Source organism: Mobula hypostoma, chromosome 7, assembly GCF_963921235.1.
Source record: "Mobula hypostoma chromosome 7, sMobHyp1.1, whole genome shotgun sequence".
NCBI lineage: Eukaryota > Metazoa > Chordata > Chondrichthyes > Myliobatiformes > Myliobatidae > Mobula > Mobula hypostoma.
The window spans coordinates 90,330,886-90,351,747 of record NC_086103.1 but is presented as its reverse complement, the minus strand read 5'-3'; the positions used below and the strand labels follow the sequence as shown (position 1 = coordinate 90,351,747).

Below are 20,862 nucleotides of genomic sequence, written 5' to 3'. Positions count from 1 at the left end.
GTCCCCGTCCCAGGCCCCGACCCGTCCCCATCCCAGTCCCTGTCCCTGTCCCAGTCCCCGACCCGTCCCCGTCCCTGTCCCTGTCCCCGTCTCCGTCCCAGTCACCGACCCGTCCCTGTCCCCATCCCCATCACAGTCCCCGACCCGTCCCCGTCCCCATCCCAGTCCCAGACCCAGTCCCCGTCCCCGTCCCCGTCCCAGGCCCCGACCCGGCCCTGTCCCCGTCCCCATCCCAGTCCCCGTCCCCGACCCATCCCCATCCCCATCCCCATCCCAGGCCCCGACCCGTCCCAGTCCCCGACCCGTCCCCGTCCCCATCCCCGACCCGTCCCCATCCCCATCCCAGTCCCTGTCCCCATCCCCGTACCCATCCCAGTCCCCGTCCACGTCCCAGGTCCCGTCCCAGGCCCCCCGTCCCTGTCCCCGTCCCCGTCCCAGGCCCCGACCCATCCCCATCCCAGGCCCCGACCCGTCCCTGTCCCCGTCCCCATCCCAGACCCCGTCGCCGTCCCAGGCCCCGACCCGTCCCGGTCCCCGTCCCCATCCCAGTCCCCGTCCCTGTCCCCGTCCCCATCCCAGTCCCCGTCCCCGTCCCAGGCCCCGACCCGTCCCAGTCCCTGACCCCGTCTCCGTCCCCATCCCAGTCCCCGTCCCTGTCCCAGGCCCCGACCCGTCCCTGTCCCCATCCCCGTCCCCGTCCCTGTCCCAGTCCCTGACCCGTCCCTGTCCCCATCCCCGTCCCCGTCCCTGTCCCCATCCCCGTCCCCGTCCCCATCCCAGTCCCCGTCCCCGTCCCCGACCCAGTCCCCGTCCCCGTCCCAGCCCCGACCCATCCCAGTCCCCGACCCATCCCCGTCCCCGTTTCCGTCCCAGTCCCCGACCCGTCCTCATCTCCGTCCCAGTCCCTGACCCATCCCCGTCCCATCCCTGGCATCGTCCCAGTCCCCGACCGGTCCCAGTCCCCGTCCCATCCCTGACCCCGTCCCAGGCCCCGACCCGTCCCCGTCCCCATCCCCATCCCAGGCCCCGACCCCGTCCCTGTCCCCGTCCCCATCCCAGTCCCCAACCCAGTCCCCGTCCCCGTCCCAGGCCCCGACCCGTCCCAGTCCCCGACTCGTCCCAGTCCCCGACCCGTCCCCGTCCCCATCCCAGTCCCTGTCCCCGTCCCCATCCCAGTCCCCATCCCCATCCCAGGCCCCAACCCGTCCCTGTCCCCGTCCCCATCCCAGTCCCCGTCCCAGGCCCCGACCCGTCCCCGTCCCCATCCCAGTCCCTGTCCTCGTCCCAGTCCCCGACCCGTCCCCGTCTCCGTCCCATTCCCCGACCTGTCCCCGTCCCCATCCCCATCCCAGGCCCCGACCCGTCCCTGATCCCATCCCCGTCCCCGTCCTCATCCCAGTCCCCGTCCCCGTCCCAGGCCCCGACCCAGTCCCCGTCCCCGTCCCAGGCCCCGACCCATCCCAGTCCCCGACCCATCCCCGTCCCTGTCCCCGTCCCCGTTTCCGTCCCAGTCCCCGACCCGTCCTCATCTCCGTCCCAGTCCCTGACCCATCCCCGTCCCATCCCTGGCATCGTCCCAGTCCCCGACCGGTCCCAGTCCCCGTCCCATCCCTGACCCCGTCCCAGGACCCGACCCGTCCCCGTCCCCGTCCCCATCCCCATCCCAGGCCCCAACCCCGTCCCTGTCCCCGTCCCCATCCCAGTCCCCGACCCAGTCCCCGTCCCAGGCCCCGACCCGTCCCAGTCCCCTCCCCGTCCCCATCCCAGTCCCTGTCCCCGTCCCCATCCCAGTCCCCATCCCCATCCCAGGCCCCAACCCGTCCCTGTCCCCGTCCCCATCCCAGTCCCCGACCCAGTCCCCATCCCCGTCCCAGGCCCCAACCCGTCCCTGTCCCCGTCCCCATCCCAGTCCCCGTCCCCGTCCCCGTCCCCGTCCCAGGCCCCGACCCGTCCCAGTCCCCGACTCGTCCCAGTCCCCGACCCGTCCCCGTCCCCATCCCAGTCCCTGTCCCCGTCCCCATCCCAGTCCCCATCCCCATCCCAGGCCCCAACCCGTCCCTGTCCCCGTCCCCATCCCAGTCCCCGACCCAGTCCCCATCCCCGTCCCAGGCCCCGACCCGTCCCCGTCCCCATCCCAGTCCCTGTCCTCGTCCCAGTCCCTGACCCGTCCCCGTCTCCGTCCCATTCCCCGACCTGTCCCCGTCCCCATCCCCATCCCAGGCCCCGACCCATCCCTGTCCCCATCCCCGTCCCCGTCCCCATCCCAGTCCCCGACCCAGTCCCCGTCCCCGTCCCAGGCCCCGACCCAGTCCCCGTCCCCGTCCCAGGCCCCGACCCATCCCCGTCCCTGTCCCCGTCCCCGTTTCCGTCCCAGTCCCCGACCCGTCCTCATCTCCGTCCCAGTCCCTGACCCATCCCCGTCCCATCCCTGGCATCGTCCCAGTCCCCGACCGGTCCCCGTCCCCGTCCCATCCCTGACCCCGTCCCAGGCCCCGACCCGTCCCCGTCCCCATCCCCATCCCAGGCCCCGACCCCGTCCCTGTCCCCGTCCCCATCCCAGTCCCCGACCCAGTCCCCGTCCCAGGCCCCGACCCGTCCCAGTCCCCGACTCGTCCTAGTCCCCGACCCGTCCCCGTCCCCGTCCCCATCCCAGTCCCCATCCCCATCCCAGGCCCCAACCCGTCCCTGTCCCCGTCCCCATCCCAGTCCCCGACCCAGTCCCCATCCCCGTCCCAGGCCCCGACCCGTCCCCGTCCCCATCCCAGTCCCTGTCCTCGTCCCAGTCCCCGACCCGTCCCCGTCTCCGTCCCAGTCCCCGACCCGTCCCTGTCCCCATCCCCATCCCAGTCCCCAACCCGTCCCTGTCCCCGTCCCAGTCCCCGACCCAGTCCCCGTCCCCGTCCCCATCCCAGGCCCCGACCCGTCCTAGTCCCCGACCCGTCCCTGTCCCCGTACCCGTCCCAGGCCCCGACCCATCCCATTCCCCGACCTGTCCCCGTCGCCATCCCCATCCCAGGCCTCGACCCGTCCCTGTCCCCATCCCCGTCCCAGTCCCCGACCCAGTTCCCGTCCCCGTCCCAGGCCCCGACCCAGTCCCCGTCCCCGTCCCAGGCCCCGACCCATCCCAGTCCCCGACCCATCCCCGTCCCCATCCCCATCCCAGGCCCCAACCCGTCCCTGTCCCCGTCCCCATCCCAGTCCCCGACCCAGGCCCCGACCCGTCCCCGTTCCCATCCCAGTCCCTGTCCCCGTCCCAGTCCCCGACCCGTCCCTGTCTCCGTCCCAGTCCCCGACCCATCCCTGTCCCCATCCCCATCCCAGTCCCCAACACAGTCCCCGACCCGTCCCCGTCCCCATCCCAGTCCCAGACCCAGTCCCCGTCCCCGTCCCCGTCCCAGTCCCAGGCCCCGACCCGTCACTGTCCCCGTCCCCATCCCAGTCCCCGTCCCCGACCCGTCCCCATCCCCATCCCCATCCCAGGCCCCGACCCGTCCCTGTCCCCGTCCCCATCCCAGTCCCCGTCCCAGGCCCCGAGCCGTCCCAGTCCCTGTCCCCGTCCCTATCCCAGTCCCCATCCCCATCCCAGGCCCCAACCCGTCCCTGTCCCTGTCCCCATCCCAGTCCCCGTCCCCGTCCCAGGCCCCGACCTGTCCCCATCCCAGTCCCTGTCCCCGTCCCAGTCCCCGACCCGTCCCCGTCCCTGTCCCCGTCTCCGTCCCAGTCCCCGACCCGTCCCTGTCCCCATCCCCATCCCAGTCCCCGACACAGTCCCCGTCCCAGTCCCCGACCCGTCCCCGTCCCCATCCCAGTCCCAGACCCAGTCCCCGTCCCCGTCCCAGGCCCTGTCCCCGTCCCCATCCCAGTCCCCGTCCCCATCCCCATCCCAGGCCCCGACCTGTCCCTGTCCCCATCCCCGACCCGTCCCAGTCCCCGACCCGTCTCCGTCCCCATCCCCGACCCGTCCCCATCCCCATCCCAGCCCCTGTCCCCGTCCCCGTACCCATCCCAGTCCCCGTCCATGTCCCAGGCCCCGACCCGTCCCTGTCCCCGTTCCCGTCCCAGTCCCCGACCCGTCCCAGGCCCCGACCCATCCCCGTCCCCATCCCCATCCCAGGCCCCGACCTGTCCCTGTCCCCGTCCCCATCCCAGTCCCCGTCACCGTCCCAGGCCCCGACCCGTCCCGGTCCCCGTCCCCATCCCAGGCCCCAACCCGTCCCTGTCCCCGTCCCCATCCCAGTCCCCGACCCAGTCCCCGTCCCCGTCCCAGGCCCCGACCCGTCCCCGTTCCCATCCCAGTCCCTGTCCCCGTCCCTGTCTCCGTCCCAGTCCCCGACCCGTCCCTGTCCCCATCCCCATCCCAGTCCCCAACACAGTCCCCGACCCGTCCCCGTCCCCATCCCAGTCCCAGACCCAGTCCCCGTCCCCGTCCCCGTCCCCGTCCCCGTCCCAGGCCCCGACCCGTCACTGTCCCCGTCCCCATCCCAGTCCCTGTCCCCGTCCCCATCCCCATCCCAGGCCCCGACCCGTCCCTGTCCCCGTCCCCATCCCAGTCCCCGTCCCAGGCCCCGACCCGTCCCAGTCCCCGAGCCATCCCAGTCCCTGTCCCCGTCCCTATCCCATCCCAGGCCCCAACCCATCCCTGTCCCTGTCCCCATCCCAGTCCCCGACCCAGTCCCCGTCCCCGTCCCAGGCCCCGACCCGTCCCCATCCCAGTCCCTGTCCCCGTCCCAGTCCCCGACCCGTCCCCGTCCCTGTCCCCGTCTCCATCCCAGTCCCCGACCAGTCCCTGTCCCCAATCCCAGTCCCCAACACAGTCCCCGACCCGTCCCCGTCCCCATCCCAGTCCCAGACCCAGTCCCCGTCCCCGTCCCCGTCCCCGTCCCCGTCCCAGTCCCAGGCCCCGACCCGTCACTGTCCCCGTCCCCATCCCAGTCCCCGTCCCCGACCCGTCCCCATCCCCATCCCCATCCCAGGCCCCGACCCGTCCCTGTCCCCGTCCCCATCCCAGTCCCCGTCCCAGGCCCCGAGCCATCCCAGTCCCTGTCCCCGTCCCTATCCCAGTCCCCATCCCCATCCCAGGCCCCAACCCGTCCCTGTCCCTGTCCCCATCCCAGTCCCCGACCCAGTCCCCGTCCCCGTCCCAGGCCCCGACCTGTCCCCATCCCAGTCCCTGTCCCCGTCCCAGTCCCCGACCCGTCCCCGTCCCTGTCCCCGTCTCCGTCCCAGTCCCCGACCCGTCCCTGTCCCCATCCCCATCCCAGTCCCCGACACAGTCCCCGTCCCAGTCCCCGACCCGTCCCCGTCCCCATCCCAGTCCCAGACCCAGTCCCCGTCCCCGTCCCAGGCCCCGTCCCCGTCCCCATCCCAGTCCCCGTCCCCATCCCCATCCCAGGCCCCGACCTGTCCCTGTCCCCGTCCCCGACCCGTCCCAGTCCCCGACCCGTCTCCGTCCCCATCCCCGACCCGTCCCCATCCCCATCCCAGCCCCTGTCCCCGTCCCCGTACCCATCCCAGTCCCCGTCCATGTCCCAGGCCCCGACCCGTCCCTGTCCCCGTTCCCGTCCCAGTCCCCGACCCGTCCCAGGCCCCGACCCATCCCCGTCCCCATCCCCATCCCAGGCCCCGACCCGTCCCTGTCCCCGTCCCCATCCCAGTCCCCGTCACCGTCCCAGGCCCCGACCCGTCCCGGTCCCCGTCCCCATCCCAGGCCCCAACCCGTCCCTGTCCCCGTCCCCATCCCAGTCCCCGACCCAGTCCCCGTCCCCGTCCCAGGCCCCGACCCGTCCCCGTTCCCATCCCAGTCCCTGTCCCCGTCCCAGTCCCCGACCCGTCCCTGTCTCCGTCCCAGTCCCCGACCCGTCCCTGTCCCCATCCCCATCCCAGTCCCCAACACAGTCCCCGACCCGTCCCCGTCCCCATCCCAGTCCCAGACCCAGTCCCCGTCCCCGTCCCCGTCCCAGGCCCCGACCCGTCACTGTCCCCGTCCCCATCCCAGTCCCTGTCCCCGTCCCCATCCCCATCCCAGGCCCCGACCCGTCCCTGTCCCCGTCCCCATCCCAGTCCCCGTCCCAGGCCCCGACCCGTCCCAGTCCCCGAGCCATCCCAGTCCCTGTCCCCGTCCCTATCCCAGTCCCCATCCCCATCCCAGGCCCCAACCCGTCCCTGTCCCTGTCCCCATCCCAGTCCCCGACCCAGTCCCCGTCCCCGTCCCAGGCCCCGACCCGTCCCCATCCCAGTCCCTGTCCCCGTCCCAGTCCCCGACCCGTCCCCGTCCCTGTCCCCGTCTCCGTCCCAGTCCCCGACCAGTCCCTGTCCCCATCCCCATCCCAGTCCCCGACACAGTCCCCGTCCCAGTCCCCGACCCGTCCCCGTCCCCATCCCAGTCCCAGACCCAGTCCCCGTCCCCGTCCCAGGCCCCGACCCGGCCCTGTCCCAGTCCCCGTCCCCGACCCATCCCCGTCCCCATCCCCATCCCAGGCCCCGACCCGTCCCTGTCCCCGTCCCCGACCCGTCCCGGTCCCCAACCCGTCTCCGTCCCCATCCCCGACCCGTCCCCATCCCCATCCCAGCCCCTGTCCCCGTCCCCGTACCCATCCCAGTCCCCGTCCATGTCCCAGGCCCCGACCCGTCCCTGTCCCCGTCCCCGTCCCCGTCCCAGTCCCCGACCCGTCCCAGGCCCCGACCCATCCCCGTCCCCATCCCCATCCCAGGCCCCGACCCGTCCCTGTCCCCGTCCCCATCCCAGTCCCCGTCGCCGTCCCAGGCCACGACCCGTCCCGGTCCCCGTCCCCATCCCAGTCCCTGTCCCTGTCCCCGTCCCCATCCCAGTCCCCGTCCCCGTCCCAGGCCCCGACTCGTCCCTGTCCCCATCCCCGTCCCAGTCCCCGACCCGTCCCCGGCCCCGACCCATCCCCGTCCCCATCCCCATCCCAGGCCCCGACCCGTCCCTGTCCCCGTCCCCATCCCAGTCTCCGTCTCCATCCCAGTCCCCGTCCCCGTCCCAGGCCCCGACTCGTCCCAGTCCCCGACCCCGTCTCCGTCCCCATCCCAGTCCCCGTCCCTGTCCCAGGCCCCGACCCATCCCATTCCCCGACCTGTCCCCGTCGCCATCCCCATCCCAGGCCCCGACCTGTCCCTGTCCCCATCCCCGTCCCCGTCCCCATCCCAGTCCCCGACCCAGTCCCCGTCCCCGTCCCAGGCCCCGACCCAGTCCCCGTCCCCGTCCCAGGCCCCGACCCATCCCAGTCCCCGACCCATCCCCGTCCCTGTCCCCGTCCCCGTTTCCGTCCCCGTCCCCATCTCCGTCCCAGTCCCTGACCCATCCCCGTCCCATCCCTGGCACCGTCCCAGTCCCCGACCGGTCCCAGTCCCCGTCCCATCCCTGACCCCGTCCCAGGCCCCGACCCGTCCCCGTCCCCATCCCCATCCCAGGCCCCGACCCCGTCCCTGTCCCCGTCCCCATCCCAGTCCCCGACCCAGTCCCCGTCCCAGGCCCCGACCCATCCCAGTCCCCGACCCGTCCCCGTCCCCATCCCAGTCCCTGTCTCCATCCCCATCCCAGGCCCCATCCCCATCCCAGGCCCCAACCCGTCCCCGTCCCCGTCCCCATCCCAGTCCCCGACCCAGTCCCCATCCCCGTCCCAGGCCCCGACCTGTCCCCGTCCCCATCCCAGTCCCTGTCCTCGTCCCAGTCCCCGACCCGTCCCCGTCCCTGTCCCCGTCCCCGTCTCCGTCCCAGTCCCCGACCCGTCCCTGTCCCCATCCCCATCCCAGTCCCCAACCCGTCCCTGTCCCCGTCCCCATCCCAGTCCCCGTCCCCGTCCCCGTCCCTGTCCCCGTCCCCATCCCAGTCCCCGACCCGTCCCCGTCCCCGTCCCAGGCCCCGACCTGTCCTAGTCCCCGACCCGTCCTAGTCCCCGACCCGTCCCTGTCCCCGTCCCCATCCCTGTCCCCGTCCCCATCCCAGTCCCCGACCCCGTCCCTGTCCCCATCCCAGTCCCCGACCCAGTCCCCGTCCCCGTCCCCGTTCCAGTCCCCGACCCATCCCCATCCCTGTCCCCGTCCCCATCCCAGGCCCCGACCCGTCCTTGTCCCCGTCCCCATCCCAGGCCCCGACCCGTCCCATTCCCCAACCTGTCCCCGTCCCCATCCCCATCCCCATCCCAGGCCCCGACCCGTCCCTGTCCCCGTCCCCGACCCGTCCTCGTCCCTGTCCCGGTCCCCGTCTCCGTCCCAGTCCCCGACCCGTCCCTGTCCCCATCCCCATCCCAGGCCCCGACCCGTCCCTGTCCCCGTCCCCATCACAGTCCCCATCCCCATCCCAGGCCCCGATCCATCCCCATCCCACAGTCCCTGTCCCCGTCCCCATCCCAGTCCCCGTCCCCGTCCCAGGCCCCGACCCGTCCCTGTCCCCGTCCCCGTCCCAGGCCCCGACCCATCCCTGTCCCCGTCCCCATCCCAGGCCCCGACCCGTCCCTGTCCCCGTCCCCATCCCAGGCCCCGACCCGACCCCGTCTCCGTCCCCAACCCAGTCCCCGACCCAGTCCCCGTCCCTGTCCCAGGCCCCGACCCGTCCCATTCCCCAACCTGTCCCCGTCCCCATCCCCATCCCAGGCCCCGACCCGTCCCTGTCCCCGTCCCCATCCCAGTCCCCGTCCCCGTCCCCATCCCAGCCCCCGACCCAGTCCCCGTCCCCGTCCCAGGCCCCGACCCGTCCCAGTCCCCGACCCATCCCCGTCCCTGTCCCCGTCCCCGTTTCCGTCACAGTCCCCGACCTGTCCCCGTCTCCGTCCCAGTCCCCGACCCATCCCCGTCCCATCCCTGGCCCCGACCCATCCCAGTCCCTGTCCCATCCCTGGCCCCGTCCCAGGCCCCGACCCGTCCCTGTCCCCGTCCCAGTCCCCGTCCCCGTCCCTGTCCCCTTCCCAGTCCCCGTCCCCGTCCCCGTCTCCGTCCCAGTCCCCGACCCATCCCTGTCCCTGTCCCCTTCCCAGTCCCCGTCCCCGTCCCCGTCTGCAAACAAGCTCTTCAGCCCAACTCACCCATGCCGTTCCAGATTCCTAGCTATACTATGTTTGACCCATATCTCTCTGAAACCCTTCCTATCTATGTACCTGCTGGTGAGCAACAAGATATTTGAAGGCAATTTAATAGAAGTATATAAGCTCTGGAAACACTTAGCAAATCAGGCAGCATCTGTGGAAAGAAAAACAATTAATATTTTTGACTTAGGATTGTTCACTAGAACTGATTTCCCTTATTTGCAACCTGTTAATTTATTGAACGACCTATTCTTGGTAGAAAGGAGCAGCTCATCCATCTCCCTAAACACTCACTGGTACACAGTGGCTACTGTCTGTACAATCTACAAAACACGCTGTGGTTATTCACAGGTACTCTTAACAGCTGTCCCCAAACCAATGAGCTCTAATACTACAGCATTCGCTGGAGAACACCACTACTGCAGGTTCCCCTCCATCACACACCACCCTAACTTTGAACTATATCACTGGTCCTTCAATTTTGCTGGGCCTAAATCTTGGAAATTCCCTCCCCCCACCCCCCAACCTCCATAACCTCCATCTTCCAACCCAGTAACCCAGTAGAACTGCTTTATTGGCTTATCACCACCTTCTCATTGGAAGTCAAGACAGGCGATAAATGCTAGCTTAGCCAGTGAGTGAAAATGTTGCCCACTTACCATTCAGCTCATTCCCCCTGCTGTGGATCAATTTCCACTGTAGGATAGGCCATGATCTGTGACCTGTGAACTGTCTTTGGCTGATCCAGCCCAGAGTGTGATCTGTGAGCCCGTGACCTGTGAACTGTCTTTGGCTGATCCAGCCCAGAGTGTGATCTGTGAGCCCGTGACCTGTGAACTGTCTTTGGCTGATCCAGCCCAGAGTGTGATATGTGAGCCCGTGACCTGTGAACTGTCTTTGGCTGATCCAGCCCAGAGTGTGATCTGTGAGCCCGTGACCTGTGAACTGTCTTTGGCTGATCCAGCCCAGAGTGTGATCTGTGTGCCCGTGACCTGTGAACTGTCTTTGGCTGATCCAGCCCAGAGTGTGATATGTGAGCCCGTGACCTGTGAACTGTCTTTGGCTGATCCAGCCCAGAGTGTGATCTGTGAGCCCGTGACCTGTGAACTGTCTTTGGCTGATCCAGCCCAGAGTGTGATCTGTGAGCCCGTGACCTGTGAACTGTCTTTGGCTGATCCAGCCCAGAGTGTGATCTGTGAGCCCGTGACCTGTGAACTGTCTTTGGCTGATCCAGCCCAGAGTGTGATCTGTGAGCCCGTGACCTGTCTTGGGTGGTCAAGTCAGAATGTGACACGCGACCTGTGTTTGGGCACTCCCCTTTCTCTGGATATCCAGCCTACTTGTGTTTTTTTTTCTCACAGTTTCTTTATCTTCTTACAGACAAAGTAGAAGATGAGCTGGAAATGGCCACAGTTTGCCATCGGCCTGAAGGTCTAGGACAACTGCAGGCACAGACCAACTTCACCAGGAGAGAGATCCAGGTGCTGTACAGAGGATTCAAGAATGTAAGTGACCCTCATCCACTCGTCAGCAACCACCGTCACCACCTGGGTTTGGGCGATGCACAGCAGCCACTGTGTGCCACTGCTAAAGACACTGAGTATTTAGGGAGTTGGATGGACTGCTCCTTTCTACCAAGATCAGGTTGTTCATTAAAAGTAAAGTTAAATGAAACCCAAACACTATCTGCCACACAGGCAGCGCATTCCTGGGGAGCATGAGGAGATCTTGAGGTTCTGTACGGGAGATTTCAGTGACAGGGGGATGGTTTCACTGAGAACAACCAGAGGATGGGGATCAGATCACAGTGCTGCATACAGCCCAAGCCAAGATCAATGATGCTGTTAGTGCACATACTGAGGTAAACAGAGAGAAAATGCATGTGTCTCAGTGTGAACATTCACCAGAGACTGACAGTGATCTAACTCCAGAGTGAGTCCTGAGTCAAAGCACTGGCTGCTGAGTTTTCTTCCCTTCCCAACTCTCTGCCCATGAGTCATTGTCACAGACTGAGACTTGAGCACGGAAACAACCCATCAAGACTCTGCTGACCATTGAATTCCCATTTACACTAATCCCATTTTACTCTCCCCAAATTCCCACCTATTCCTCACAGATTGTACCATTCTAGGGAAATTTACAGCAACTACATTAATCCACTCATATGTCTTTTAGACATAGGAGGGAACCAGAGCACCTAGGGAAACTTGCATTGTTGAAGGAGACCATGCAAACTCTACACAGACAGCACCTGAGCTATGACGCAACTCTACTTGCTGTTGCTGCCCACTTCAGAGACCCTACTTCAGCCCTGATTACAGTCCTAACTTTGTGGAGTTTGCAAGTTTTCCTGCAGTAGTGTAGCTTTTTTCAAATGTTCTGGTTTCTCCCCACATCCCAAATAAACGTGTGTATGTTAATTGGGGCAAAGGCGGGTTACTGGTACCTTAAAACCAGTTGTTCAGGCAGATGGGGCTCATCAACCGAGGTTGGAAGTTCATCTAGGAGAAGGAAAACTGACCTCAGACCTCCACTGCCTTGCAGTAAGACCCAGTCATGGGGAAGGCTTGGGTAGTAAACTCCGAGGGGAAAGTCTGCAGCTGGGATCCCTAAGGTAGTCCTACATTGAACTCAGTGCTGACTAGCAACTCCTGTGATGATTCTGGTACCAAACTATATTGGTCTCTGATGTTCCTTTGGGTTCATCAGATATGTGGAGAGGGGCTTGCTACATGAACAACAGCTTGCTCTCCATATTGTACTGCCCAAGCTTGCGTATCTAGACAGCTAGCATGCAATATCCATGGTCAACTCTGACCGATGAGTCCTCAGACTCAGACTCAGACAGGTTGATTGGTTGGTAACTCTAGACTGCCACTCCTGGTGTATTTTTGATGTGGTTTCAGTACTTGTGTCACTGTGTATTTTTATTATTGAGGTGGGTGAATTCCCACCCTCAAGGGAATGGGATGGTGGATCCACCAGAGCTCCACTCTTAACTTTCTTCTGTTTCCAGGAATGCCCCAGTGGTGTTGTTAACGAGGACACTTTCAAACAAATCTACTCTCAGTTCTTCCCACATGGAGGTGAGTGGCAGAAGTTGGGTCATCCCTGTCTGCTGGGGGGGGGGGGGTGTGGGGCGGTGTCATGGACATTTAGACACTGTGATTGGTGAAGATTGGTAGACTGACCTGTGATTGCTCTAGGGTCATATAGATAGTCCAACGATAAGTCTGTGGTGAAAAAGTCTGATCTGTGATGGAACTGTTATGGTAGAAAATGAACTGTGATAAGTCCATTTGGGTAGAGACTAAACTGTGATTTGTCTCTGGTGGTATAGACTGAACTGTGTTGATTTGTAGTAGTAGAGATTGACCCATGGTCTGTTGTGGTAGAGACTGAAACGTGATTGGTCTGTTGTTGCAGAGATTAAACTGTGATTGGTCGGTCTATTGTGTTAGAGAGTGAAATGTGATAGAGACCATGATTGGCCTGTGGCGATAGAAACTGACCAGTGTATTGTCTGTGGTGATCTGACATGTGATCTGTCTACTTTTTTAGTTAGAAACACAGCTTGGCAAAAGGCCAGCCCAAGGAAACTGCTATCCAATCACACCCATGTGACCAATTAACCTGCTAACCAATACAGCTTTGGAATGGGGAGGAAACAGGAACACCCAGAGGAAACCCACACGATCATGGTGAGAATGTAGAAACTTCTTACAGACAGCAGCGGAATTCAACCCGGGCCACGGCGTTGTTATGCTGTTATACAAACTGCTATACTACCATGCTCTAGATGCTGACCATCAATTAATTCTGTCGTGGTAGAGACTAGCCTGAGTGCTGCTTGAGTCTGACCTCAGTGGAAAGCCTGTTTACATTAACGCTTTCTATCCCCTCATAATTTTGTATACCTTTATCAAATCTCCCCTTGTGCTCCTACGCACCAGGGATTAAAGTCCGAGCCTATTCAATCTTTCCCTATAACTCAGGTCATCAAGTGCCACAAAAATCATAGTAAATTTTCTCTGTACTCATTGATCTTATTGTAAACCTTCCTGTAAGTAGTAACCAGAACTGCACACAATATCCAAATTTGACCTCACTGATGACTTATATAACATCAACATAGCATCCTAACTTCTGTGCTCAGTACTTTGATCTATAAAGGCCAATGTGCCAAAATCTTTTTATGACCCTATCTACCTGTTATAGCTGTTCAAGGAATTATGGGTCTGTACTCCCAGCTTCCTTAGTTCTAGCACACTCCTCAGTGCCTTACTGTGTACTGTGTAAGTCCGAACCCGGCTTTTCCTCCCAAAGTGCCACACCTGTCCACATTAACTTCCATCTGCCACTTTACAGACCATTTTTGCAATTGATCCAAACTCTGCTGCAAGCTTTGATAGCCTGCCTCGCTGTTCACTAGACCTTCAATCTTGGTATCATCAACCAAATTGTTGATGTAGTTTACCACATCCAGTTTTCCAAATCATTGATATAGTTGTCAAACAACAGCACTGATCTCGGCAGAATTCCAGTAGTCAGAGGCTTCTAGTCAAAGAGGCTATCATCTACTATCTGGCTTCTCATGCAAAACTAATGTTGAATGCCAAATAACTGAACCTTTTTGGACTAGTCTGCCACGTGGGACTTTCTCAAAGGCCTTGCTAAAGTCCACGCTGTCTTGCCTTCATCAACCTTCCTGGTAACATTCTTGAAGAACTCTATAGGATTAGTTAGACATGACCTACCACACACAAAGCTATGCTGACTATCCTTAATTAGTCCAAGTCTATCCAAATACTTATGTATCTGGTCCCTTAGAATACCTTCCAATAATTTACCCACTACTGATGTCAGGCTCACAGGGCTATATTTACACATCTTATTTTTAGATCCTTTCTTGAATAATGGAACATTACCAGTCCTGCAGCCTTCTGGCCCTCAGTAGTGGCTAAGGAAGTTTTAAATACCTTGGCCAGATATTTCTGCGCTAGCATTTCATAAGGTCCAAGGGGCCACCTTGTGTGGCATTTGGGGATTTATCCACCCGAATTTGCTTCGTTTTCTTCATTTGCTCGCTGCTGTTTTGCCTCAGTTCTCTTGATTCTGTGCGCACCTCCCAAGAAAATCCAGATACAAAAAAAATATATTTATGATCTCCTGCAGCTCCTTCGGCTCCACACATAAGACCATAAGACATAGGTGCTGAATTAGGCCATCTGGCCCATCGAGTCTGCTCCACTATTCAATCATGACTGATCCCTTTTTTCTATCTCCTCCTCAGCCCCAGTCCCTGGCCTTCTCCCCGTAACCTTTGATGCCATGTCCAGTCAAGAACCTATCAATCTCCACCTTAAATACACCCAATGACCTGGCCTCCACAGCTGCATGTGGCAACAAATTCCACAAATTCACCACCCTTTGGCTAAAGAAATTTTCTCGCATCTGTTTTGAAAGGGCACCCCTCTATCCTGAGGCTGTTCCCTCTTGTCCTAGACTCTCCCACTATGGGAAACATCCTTTTCACATCTACTCTGAAACCTTTCGAATGTTGAAAGGCTTAGCCAATGAGATCCCCCCTCATCCTTCTGAAATTCAGCGAGTACAGACCCAGGGCCTCGTATGATAACCCTTTCATTCCTGGAATCATCCTTCTGTACCTCTTCTGGACCCTCTCCAATGCGAACACATCATTTCTAAGATGAGGGGCCCAAAACAGTTCACAATACTCAAGGTGAGGCCTCACCAGTGCCTGATAAAGCTGCAGTATCCCATCCTTGCTCTTGTGTTCTAGACCTCTTGAAATGAATGCTAAAATGGCATTTGCCTTCCTTCCCACTGACTCACCTTACACAAGGGGCTCCCAAGTCCCTCTGCATCACAGGTTCCTAGATTTTCTCCCCATTTAGAAAATAGTCTGCACATTTATTTCTACTACCAAAGTGCATGACCATGCATTTTCCAACATTGTGTTTCATTTACTACTCTCTTGCCCATTCTCCTAATCTGTCTAAATCCTTCTGCATCCTACCTGCTTCTTCAACACCTCCTGCCCCTCCACCAATCTTCATATCATCTGCAAACTTGGCAACAAAGCCATCTATTCCATCATCTAACTCATTTATCTACAACATAAAAAGAACTGGTCCCAACACCGACCCCAGCAGAATACCTCTAGTCACTGGCAGCCAACCAGAAAAGGATCCTTTTATCCCCATTCCTACCAATCAGACAATATTCTAACCATGTCAGTAACTTTCCTGTAATGCCATGGGCTCTTAACATGGTAAGCAGCCTCATGTGTGTCTCCTTGTCAAAGGCCTTCTGAAGGTCCAAATATACAACATCCACCACATCCCCTTTATCTATCCTACTTGTAATCTCCTCAAAGAATTCCAACAGGTTCGTCAGGCAGGACTTTCCCTGAAGGAAACCATGCTGACTTCGTACTATTTTGTCCTATGTCACCAGTACTCCATCACCTCATCCTTAACAATTGACTCTTGACATCTTCCCAACCACTAAGATCAGTCTAACTGGTCTATAATTTCCTTTCTGCTGCCTTCCTCCTTTTGTGACGAAAAACCACGTTATCAGAAGATTGAGGCTAATGAGAGAGAGATAAGTGAGACAATGGAGAAACATTCAAAATGCTAATAAGAGAGAAGAGAGATATTAACGAGAAAGAAACACATTTCAGAATATTGACAGACCGGTTGCTTTGAACCTGAACTGTTTGAAGTTTGATGGACAGGCGATACCCCAGCAGGGGGATAAAAAGAACAGGTTCGCTAAGGCACGATACACACCACGAGATCACGAGTTAACGAGACCCTGGAAGAGCAGTGTGCCCCCACAAGTTGGTAAGAGTTGGAGGTCTGGTTCGAGGGAACCGACCATAGACTGACAGGGTGAAAAGGGACGATCGGCGGGAACCTGGTGTGTGTCCGCCCTTGCCTGGGTGCCCGGTTCACCGCGGAAGAACGGTCATATCCGGAACGGAGGGGTCACAGTCGGTGACCACAGAAGACATAAAAGGGTTCACCCGAAAGCTAACTGCGAAGAACATCAAAGGTCTGTTTGAATCAAAATTTGCATTCTCTCTCTCTCTCCAACGGCACAACAGCGATTACTGTGAACTGTACTAAGCTGAACTGAACTCTGTGTCACTTGAGACTGATCATTTTACCCCTAGACTGCGATAGAGCTTGATTGATTCCTATTACCCTAGTTCTGTGTACATGTGTGTATTATCATTGCTAACCTGTTGCATTTACATCCTTACGATTACAGTACTGTGTTACTTATTTCTTTAATAAAACTTTATTAGTTTCTGTTAAACCAGACTCCAACTAGTGGTCCATTTCTGCTGGTTTGGCAACCCAGTTACGGAGTACGTAACACTTCCTTAAAAAGTGGAGTAACATTTGCAATTTTCCAGTCTTCTGGCACCATGCCAGAGTCCAGTGATTTTTGAAAGATAATTTCTAATGCCACCATAATCTCTAATGCTACCTCTTTCAGAACCCTAGGGTGCAGTTCCTCTGGTCCAGGTGACTTATATACCTTTAGGTCTTCCAGCTTTTTGAGCACCTTCTCTCTTGTAACAGTAACTGCACCCACTTCTCTTCCTTCACACACTACAACATCAGGCATACTGCTAGTGTCTTCCACAGGGAAGATTGATGCAAAGTACTCATTTAGTTCATCAGTCATCACCTTGTCCCTGTTATTATTTCTCCTGCCTCATTTTCTAGCAGTCCTATATCCAATCTCATTTCTCTTTTATTTTTAACATCCTTGAACAAAACATTTACTATCCACTTTGATATTATTTGTGAGCTTGCTTTCATATTTCGTCTTTTCCCTCCTAATGATTCTTTTAGTTGCTATCTGTAGGTTTTTAAAAACTTCCCAATCCTCACTCTTCCCACATTTTTTCGCTTTGTTGTACGCCCTTTCTTTTGCTTTTACAATGCTTTTGACTTCCCTTGTCAGCCAAGATTGTACTATTTTACCATTTGAGTATTTCTTCATTTTTGGAATACATGTGTCCTGCACTATCCTCATTTTTCCCAGAAACGCACGCCATTGCTGCTCTGCTGACATCCCTGCCAGCAGCTCCTTCCAATTTACTTTGGCCAACTCCTCTCTCATACAACTGTAATTTCCCTTACTCCTCTGAAATACTGCTAATTCAGACTTTACTTTCTTCCTATCAAATTTCAAGTTGAACGGAATCATATTGTGATCACTGGTTCCTGAGAGTTCTTTTTACCAAAGTTCTCTAATCGCCTCTGGTTCATTACATTACAGCCAATCCAGTATAACTGATCCCCTAGTAGGCTTCACAACAAACTGCTATAAAATGCTATCTTTTAGGCATTCAACAAACTCACTCTCTTGAGATCCATTACCAACCTGATTTTCCCAATCGACCTGCATTTTAAAATCTCCCATGACTACCATAACATTGCCCTTCTGACTCGCATTTTCTATTTCCTGTTGTAATCTGTGGTCCACCTCCCAGCCACTGTTGGGAGGCCTGTATATAACTGTCATCAGGGTCCTTTTACCCTTACAGTTTCTTAACTCAAGACATAGGATTTTTCTTCCGATCCTATGTCACATCTTCCTGCTGATTTGATGCCGTTCTTTACCAGTAGAGCCACATCATCCCCTTTGCCTACCTTCCTATCCCTCTGATATAATGTGTAACCTTGGAATTCAGCTCCCAACTATAACCATTCTTCAGCCACGATTCAGTGATGGCCACAACATCATACTTGGCAATCTGTAATATTGCAACAAGATCATCCACCTTATTTCTTATACTATGTGCATTTAGATACAACACCTTGAGTACCGTCTTTGCTATCCTTTCTGACTCTGCATCCCTAATGATTTCATACTCAGCCTGTTGGTTACAACTGAGTCCCATCACCTGCCTGCCCTTCCTGACAGTCTGACTGCACACCGTTTTACTATCTTTTTACCTTTTTACTATCCGTCCTTTCCTGAGTCCCTTCACTCCAGTTCCCACCCCACTGCCAAGTTAATTTAAACCCTCCCCAAAAGCTGTAACAAACCTGCCGGCGAGGATATTAGTCCCCCTTGGGTTCAGGTGAACAGGTCATAGCTAACCCAGAAGAGATCCCAATGACCCAAGAACCTGAAGCCTTGCCCCCTGCACCAGCTTCTCAGCCACGCATTTATTAGATTATTAGATTATGAGGACACGTAGTCCTCTTTTATTGTCATTTAGTAATGCATATATTAAGAAATGATACAATGTTTCTCCAGAATGATATCACAGAAACACATAACAAACCGACTTAAAAACTGACAGAACCCACATAATTATAACATATAGTTACAACAGTGCAAAACAATACCGTAATTTGAATGGTAAAAAGTCTCGAAGTCTCTCATAAGTCCCATCATCTCACGCAGATGGTGAACCTCCAGCGCTGCAAACTTGCCGATGCAGCACTCTGGAAGCATCCGATCACAGTCCGACTCCGAGTCCGTCCGAAAACTCTGAGCCTCCGACCAGCTCTCCGACACCGAGCACCGAGCACCATCTCTGCCAAGCACTTCAACCCCGGGCCCGGCAACAGGCAATAGGCAAAGCCGAGGATTTGGGTCCTTCCCCTCCGGAGATTCTTGATCGCACAGTAGCAGCAGCAGTGAAGCGGGCATTTCAGAAGTTTCTCCAGGTGTTCCTCCATGCTTCTTATGGCTGTCTCCATCAAATCAGGATTGTGCATGGCCCCTAGTTAACACATACGATATCATTCGGAACAGCCGTGCGCTCTGCGTCGCGCCGCCATCTTCTCCTCCCTCCTCTGCCAAATCATCCTGTTTCTGCCCTCACTGGCGTGTGGCACAGGTAGCAATCCAGAAATTACTACCCAGGAGGTCCTGCTTCTCAGCTTTCTACCTAGCTCTCTAAATTCTTTTTAGGACCTCATTTTATTAACGACCTGGATGTGGGTGTAGAAGGGTGGGTTGGCAAGTTTGCAGACAACACAAAGGTTGGTGGTGTTGTAGATAGTGTAGAGGATTGTCAAAGATTGCAGAGAGACATTGATAGGATGCAGAAGTAGGCTGAGAAGTGGCAGATGGAGTTCAACCCGGAGAAGTGTGAGGTGGTACACTTTGGAAGGACAAACTCCAAGGCAGAGTACAAAGTAAATGGCAGGATACTCGGTAGTGTGGAGGAGCAGAGGGATCTGGGGGTACATGTCCACAGATCCCTGAAAGTTGCCTCAGAGGTGGATAGGGTAGTTAAGAAAGCTTATGGGGTGTTAGCTTTCATAAGTCGAGGGATAGAGTTTAAGAGTCGCGATGTAATGATGCAGCTGTATAAAACTCTGGTTAGGCCACACGTGGAGTATTGTGTCCAGTTCTGGTCGCCTCACTATAGGAAGGATGTGGAAGCTTTGGAAAGGGTACAGAGGAGATTTACCAGAATGCTGGCTGGTTTAGAGAGTATGCATTATGATCAGAGATTAAGGGAGCGAGGGCTTTACTCTTTGGAGAGAAGGAGGATGAGAGGAGACATGATAGAGGTGTACAAGATAATAAGAGGAATAGATAGAGTGGATAGCCAGCATCTCTTCCCCAGGGCACCACTGCTCAATACAAGAGGACATGGCTTTAAGGTAAGGGGTGGGAAGTTCAAGGGGGATATTAGTGGAAGGTTTTTTACTCAGAGAGTGGTTGGTGTGTGAAATGCACTGCCTGAGCCAGTGGTGGAGGCAGATACACTGGTGAAGTTTAAGAGACTACTGGACAGGCATATGGAGGAATTTAAGGTAGGAGCTTATATGAGAGGCAGGGTTTGAGGGTCGGCACAACATTGTGGACTGAAGGGCCTGTACTGTGCTGTACTATTCTATGTTCTATATTCTTTTGTTTTCCCTTCCTTTGTCATTGGTACCAATATGAACCAAGACATCTGGCTGCTCCCCCTTCCTCTCCAAAATGTTGTGGACGTGATCTGAGACATCCCTGATGCATAGATGACCAATCTGATCTTCATGTTGACAGATTTTATCCCCTGTAATTCTTCTGCTCTTAACATACCTATAGATGCCAGTAACAATAGGAATAGGATTATTCAGAGGACGAATGCATGGCTGAGGAATTGGTGCATGGGGCAGTATTTCAGATTTCTGGATCATTTGGAATCTCTTGTGGGGGAGGTATGACTTGCACAGAAAGGATGGGTTACACCTGAACTTGAAAGGTCCAATAAGATGTATCAGTATTACAGTGGAATAAAGGGAATCACAGAGGCATGAGAGGGGAATTGATTGGAAGGGGACACTGTCAGAGATGACGGCAGAATGGCAATGGTTAGAATTTCAGCGAGCACTTTGTTAGGCACAGGATAGATACATCCCAAAGAAGAAGGTGTATTAAAAAATGAGGATATGCAACCATGGCTGACAAGGGAAGTCAAAGACGTCATTAAAGGAAAAGAGAGAACATATAATATTGCAAAAATGAATGGGAACTTTTTAAATGCCAACAGAAAGCAACTAATAAGCCATAAGGAGAAGCTGCTTGGGAAGCTGAAAGGTCTGAGGTACATAAGTTACCCCAGGACCAGATTGACTACAGCCAAGGATTCTGAAAGAGCTAGTTGAAGAGATGGAAACATTAGTAGTGATCTTTCAAGAACACCAGATTCTGGAATGGATACAGAGGATTGGAAAATTGCAAATGTCACTCCACTCTGTAAGAAGGGAGGGAGGGAGATGAAAGTAAATTATAAGCCAGTTAGCCTGACTTCAGTTCAGGG

General features: G+C 57.4%; 1 protein-coding gene across 2 annotated transcripts in view; it reads left to right on the top strand.

Annotated features, from left to right (window-relative positions):
• Positions 1-20,862, top strand: part of LOC134348978 (Kv channel-interacting protein 1-like) — a 222,925-nt gene that overhangs the window by 59,604 nt on the left and 142,459 nt on the right. For both annotated transcript variants that reach the window (XM_063052795.1, XM_063052794.1), the window contains exons 2-3: positions 10,422-10,546; positions 12,058-12,127. In XM_063052795.1, the coding sequence (XP_062908865.1) occupies positions 10,422-10,546; positions 12,058-12,127 (195 nt within the window). The remainder of the gene's footprint in view (positions 1-10,421; positions 10,547-12,057; positions 12,128-20,862) is intronic.